Source organism: Protobothrops mucrosquamatus, unplaced genomic scaffold (genome assembly GCF_001527695.2).
Source record: "Protobothrops mucrosquamatus isolate PMUCROS unplaced genomic scaffold, P.Mucros_1.0 scaffold4059, whole genome shotgun sequence".
Lineage (NCBI taxonomy): Eukaryota > Metazoa > Chordata > Lepidosauria > Squamata > Viperidae > Protobothrops > Protobothrops mucrosquamatus.
In genome coordinates, this window is record NW_015389990.1 from 35,912 (window position 1) to 42,014 (window position 6,103).

The following is a 6,103-nucleotide window of genomic DNA, read 5'->3' on the forward strand; positions in this document are numbered from 1 at the left end:
TTTTATATAAATGAGTCCCATATTTCAATATAGACAAAGTCTACATCTATAGGCAATCTGCTCAGAGGGAACAAGTGTAATCAGATCCTCAATCCATTCAGTAAATGGGGCCATACAACTTACCGTTCCGGGGCTGCAATATCAGCCTTTTGGCCATAGTTAAGGGTAAAGGGAATCCATTTATGCTGTATGGTTATGCCATAATCATAATCAAAGATATATTTGTTTTTGAATACACTTGCATTGGGTTGGGTTGCAAGACTAATAAAGAAATAGGGATTGTCCTCTAACCTTGTACATTCTATAGGAAATTCTGTATTGCTAGATCAGCAGTTTTTCAAGGTTGAGCAAGGACTCCAGAAATAAAATGGTCCACAGAGGAAGAAGAAATATAGAGTGATCATCTCCATTAAAAAAAAACAAGTTTTGATTTGATGAAGAAGGTATGAAATTCAGGCTTAAAATAGTTGGGAGATTTGCCAGTTGCCAGTATAATTTCTAGTTCAGAAGCCAGCAAGCCCAGTGATGTTCCAGTAAGAATGACCAGAAATATCTGCACCGCTGCGTGTTCTCCTTCTGGATATGTCTTTTGTAAGGATTCTTTTCTATTTCCCTCGCAGGTACTTAGCAGATGTTTTCCCTTGAATAGAAAATGCATCCTATGAATAAGACTTTCTGACTGGCCTATGTGCTTTTGACTGCAGAAGGGATGGTCAAGTTCACTTTCGGCATGTGCTATTGCTTCATCACCAAGCTAGCTCTGGTGGCTTGGTATGTTCTGCTAACAATTGAGAACACCTGTTCCTGGAGGGAATGGGTCCCCCGCCTTCGCCTCTCATACCAAGGTAGGACTATTCGTGTTACTCTTTCAGTGTGTTGTAAGGTTTGTGGTCTAATTACATTGCAGAACACAATGAATTTAAAGCAGATTGCTTCCCTCCCTCCTTGGTCTCACCCCTTGTATATTGTTCCTTCTCTCTTTCTGCCATTTGCTAATTCCAATCTTCATTCTGTGACCTCCGCTGAAACTGAAACTTTCAGGAATTTGAAGATCTGTGTTCATTCAAGTCACAGAAAGGGAATTCTCTTCTTTCTTACATTCTAATTTCAGTTGGCTAGCATGTGGGCCATTCTAGGTAAGTACAACATAAATGTCACAATTATCAATTTTGTCCAGATACTTTCCAAATAACTGGACTGTGACTAATTCCCACTCTTTCATAGTACTGTTATGTTCCTTGAGAGGAAATCTTAAGTTCTTCCTGAAAGAAATACTAGTGTAACAGTTACAGGTAAACCTCATTTAGTGACTGCCTCATTTAGTGAACATTTGCAGTTATGATAAAAAATAACTTTATAATCATTCCTCAATTCACAGCCTTCATAAAGCAAATGGAAGCTAAAGTAAAATCATAAGGAGAGTTGTGGTTTCACTTAGCAACTGAGTTGTCAGTTCTAATTGTGGTTGTTAAATGAGAAATACCTGTATTTATATATGCAGCTCTTTTTCTGACATACAGATGCACATGCAAGCCAGTTCTTATCTTAACATAAATCTGTCATGGTACAACTGATTGATAAAAGGTCAGGCTTGATTTTAAAACTGAGAAATTCAAGATAATGGTGGTTGACATTTCTGTGATACTCCTGAATGGCAGTCCTCTCTATAATTCTAGGGACTCTGTAGTAATTGATATGGAACTCAGCATCTGGAAGCAAACAATAATTGGAGAGCTGAAAGCATCTTGAGGATTGAACCATGTTTTAGACTGGGGAGGAAGAAGACAACCTGGAACTCAATAAAGACAAACCTAGAACACCAACCTGGAACTCAGCTAGATATTCCAGTTATTGTTGCAGGCAATTGAGCTTAACGTTTGCAAAATATTTGCTTTAAGATATATTGCTAAGAGTGATTTTGGCTCCCCACAAAAGAAACCAATAGATCTGGGTTTCCTTGAAAAGCATGAAGCTGAAGAGCTACCTTGGAATACCCCTCCCCCCAGTTCATGGTGCCCTAAGGTCTAGCAGATCATGCTAAAGATGCCGTCTTTTGGTCTTTACTGAAGGAAGTTCCCAGCCTTAGGAGCATCATGGGGGCAGCCCAGACAATGGCAGGAGGTGTGACTCAGAGATATCAAGCCAAGTTCAAGGGTGAAAAGGATGACAGGGTTTACATTATGAAAGCTTCTAGAGACGCCCTCTGCCCTGGAGTAGAATAGGAAGGGGAGAGAGAAAGAAACAGATGGGCCTGCCAAGAGGAAATGAGACAACCCAAGGCAGGGGCTGCAAAGGAAAGATGTGCTTCAGAGAAGGAGGCCAAGAACAATAGCACACCAGGGCAGTGAAAACAAATCCTTCCCAAGTGACGGTCAGGGAGACCACCAAAGCTGTAGCATGCACATTCAGAGAGTCTCATCTAGCGGCAGGCTGACCGAGCAGAGGACGCTCTTTCTTTCTCCTAAACAGCAGAGATGGGCTAGGAAAGCACATACTGCCAGACTGAGAAATGTTTCCCCATTTGGTTTCTTGTCTCATGGTCCAACTCTGTGGCCTTGGAAAGGATTTGACACAGTTCAAAAGTTTGCTTCCAGAACTTTGGATCCAAATTGGTACAAAATAGTAAGGGGTGCCTAGCAGTAGCCCTCTCCAAGGCATTTGTGTAAGAGCCGTAGTGACGCAGTGGTTAGAATGCAGCTAATTTTACCAACTGCCATCAGTTCAAGCCTGACCGGCTCAAGATTGACTCAGCCTTCCATCCTTCCAAGGTTGGTAAAATGAGGACCGAGATTGTTGGAGTCAATATGCTGATTCTGTAAACCGCTTACAGAGGGCTGTAAAGCACAGTGAAGCAGTATATAAGTCTAAGTGCTATTGTTATCCCCTATTTCCCCCCCCCCCCCCCCCCCCCCCCCCCCNTTTCCCCCCCCCCCCCCCGGCCAGGTGCTTCCTTAAGTAGAGCATCAAATCTGGGCTGCAAAGATTCAGACAAGCCAGTAAATAGGGTAAATTAGGATGATTTAGGATAAGTAAACTCATTCTCAAGAGACATCCACTTCTAGTAGCAATTCCCTATGGAGTTTGCAACATTACTCTCTAATGGCTCATGGCTCCTATATATTATTCTTATGCTGTCCAGTACAGCTCACAAAGATGCAGTTCTTAAAATCAGCCTTCCTGCAGTTACTGCTCTGGTGAAACAAGACCAGTCTCTGACTTTCCGAGCTACTAAAGGGATTAAAAACGTCAGGAATCTGTCATACTCAATGCTAGTGTATTTACAGAACTTTCTATTGTTGCTTTTCAACAATGGCATGCAATCGAGCCTCCATCTCTATTTTTAAATATTGTCTTTAGGCCCCTGGTAGGCTCCATGCTCATTTTAGAAATAAAAATAAACAGATGCAGCTAAGAGCTTTTTTTTTGAAAGGATGCCAAGTTGCTCCTTTCTCCGAAAATATGATGGCAAGGAATGTCCTACAGAAACAGGCTAGAGAGGAAGACAGGTAGCAAGGCATGGATTGGTTTCCTCTTTGACCCCTGAATTGCTATGTCCCCTGACCAAGTAGAACATTTCCAGTGACCTTGATTGGTATTGAATTCTTGATAGAAAGTTTGGGAACCAGGGGTGAGGAGTGGGAAGGGAAACAGGCCATTCAGAAGTCATCATCTTAGTGCATATCTGAAACCTAATTACAGTTTTGACTTTATTTAGCCTATAATATGGCTGTGAATGTCACCAGGCCATTAAGAAACAAGCTTTCTCTCTGTGGAAAGGAAGGTCCGGGATGAAACGCCCTGGTAGAACTGTATAGTGTGCATTTCACAAATACCGAGTTCTGCTTAATCAGTTTGGTCAAGATTGAAAAGAGCAAAAAAAAAGCTGAACTGATAATATCTTAAGATATGAACCTTGAAAAATTCTAATGAAAAGCACCTCCTTCAGACTTTGTGAAGACAACATCTCATATTAGGATTGCCAAAGCATACCAAGGGGAACACGTTGGATTGGAGCCCCTCTTCAGAGCTGAGATTTCTGTGTCTTCTCAAAAGGTCAACTTGGAAACCATTTGCTAATGCCAGGAATTACGCAAGAGTTCCTTGGACTTGGGGGTGACCGGCTTCTATGTGGAAGGAAGTCCATTTTACTGCCTTCGAGAATATATAGGATTGCAGCCTGAATGAGACTTGCAATTCTATGAGAATATATCGAACAAATTGCTATATACTTACAACCAAAAGGTTTGCTTTCCTTTGCGTAAGCAGTCTGCTGGCTTAAAAAAAAATCAAAGCAGACTCATTGATCCATGTTTTGATATTTTTAAAATTAATCTCTCTGGCCAATTTTCAAAGATAAAGAAAAGTTAGATAAATGCCAAATCCCTTTGGGGGGACTACAAAGATAAAATCATTGTTTCTTTGTCTATACTCTACTTTCTAGACCTGCTGAGATCAAACAGCTCCCGCCTGCCGTTGAACTCAGAGACTGACCTTGCATTCCAGTCACTCCTTCTGGATGAGAAGAGGGCTTGGCTGATGGTGGGAGCAAAGGACCGTATAATTCTTCTGCACCTTGATGGTTCTAACAGGGAGCCTCAGGAGGTAAAAACAACAACAACAACAAAAACAACAACAGGGAAGTTTGCTGTTTGGCCATGATGTTGCTTTGCTTTGCTTCTTAAATACTAAATGACAGCCAGTGCAATAATTTAGGTTAAACGCTGTGAGATGGATAAGTCCTTCCATACATGAAGTAGAACCAAGGTTCTCACAAACATCTCTGTTCTCAGTCACTTATGAAGTGGTGAATAGAAGAAGTAGGAATTACTTCAGGTTATATTCTGCATCATTTTTTCCAATTTAACTTGTGTTCCTAAGAATTATAAAAAAGGAAAAGAGAGAATAGTTAAGGAGGAAGTAGAGTCTGCACTTTGATTTTATTTCCAGTAGAGGTTTTTAGCATTCCAAAGGCTTGGCAGGCTTAGTTTTTTTCCTAACAGGAAGATGCAACAAAGATTTTTTTTTTTTAAATGGCTTTCTGAATTTCTGTGGTCCTCACTAAATGTCCATTCATTCAGCAACCATTCAAAGTTACAATAGTGCCGAATAAAAGGACTTAAGACTGATCCTCAAAATTCTAGTGGTTGCAATGCCCTTGTGTTCATGTGAACAAAATTTGGGCCTCCTTACATTTATAACTGCCCCTCCTCCCCACTGACTTTCATTATCATGTTCACCTGCCTCACCTCTGGCTCACCATCCTGGCCACTCAGGGGGAAAATGCTGTGAAAATGTCCACAGGCTGGTGGGTGAGAACTACAGGTGGGTGGGTGGGTGCCACCACTACTGAAGAAGACCTTCTTTTGTGTACCGGCTGGATCCTTTTTTTTAACATGCCTGCCAGGATGTCTTTTTGTGTGCCTGCCAGTGCCTCCTTTTGCATGCTGGCTGGGTCTTTTTGCATGGCAACTGGGGCCTTCTTTTGCATACCAGTCATGGCCTTGGGCCCAGTCAGCACTCAAAAGGCCAGTGCAAAAGAAGGACCTGGTTAGCACATGAAAAAAGACTGGCCCGAAAGAAGGCCTCAGCTGCACCAGCACGAAAGAAGGCCCAGGTCTGTTGTGATATGTGGTGGTATGGAAGATATGGTAGTGGGCAAGGCTGGACAATGGGGTAGCTGGTGGCAGTAGATAGGTGGGCAATCGAAAGGGCAGAGAAGGAAGGGGGAGAAAAGTGTATTGGGGGAATTAAGTGGAGGCAATCCATTACCTTCTTCTAAGAATGGCTTGGAATCACCCAACTATGATGTGGGATTTCCCCAGCAACAGCAATTGGGAGTGCAAGAACTGCCATTGCTAAATGGAGAAGTCACGTGACATTTCACTTAAAGAGAACATCACTTAACAATAGAGTTGCCAGTCCCAATTAGAGCTGTTAAGTGAGGATTATCCTTTATTTACATGAGAGGGAAAATGAAAATAGGGGGGGACCTTTTGTTTAAACAAAAACAAATGGGTTTATTATGTAGAACCTTATGCAGAACCTTCCTTATCTGTCCTGTAGCTCCATTATACCTAGTGAATATGAATAAATATTGGCTGTT

At 41.8% G+C, this 6,103-nt stretch overlaps 1 protein-coding gene across 1 annotated transcript in view; it reads left to right on the forward strand.

Moving 5' to 3' along the window:
• Positions 1–709: 709 nt before the first annotated feature.
• The window catches only part of LOC107298533 (semaphorin-3D-like), a gene marked incomplete at its 3' end in the record, with an annotated part of 23,182 nt that continues 17,788 nt past the window's right edge, over positions 710–6,103 (forward strand). Inside the window, exons 1-2 of the mRNA XM_029286558.1 lie at positions 710–845; positions 4,442–4,602. Of these exons, the coding sequence (XP_029142391.1) occupies positions 710–845; positions 4,442–4,602 (297 nt within the window). The remainder of the gene's footprint in view (positions 846–4,441; positions 4,603–6,103) is intronic.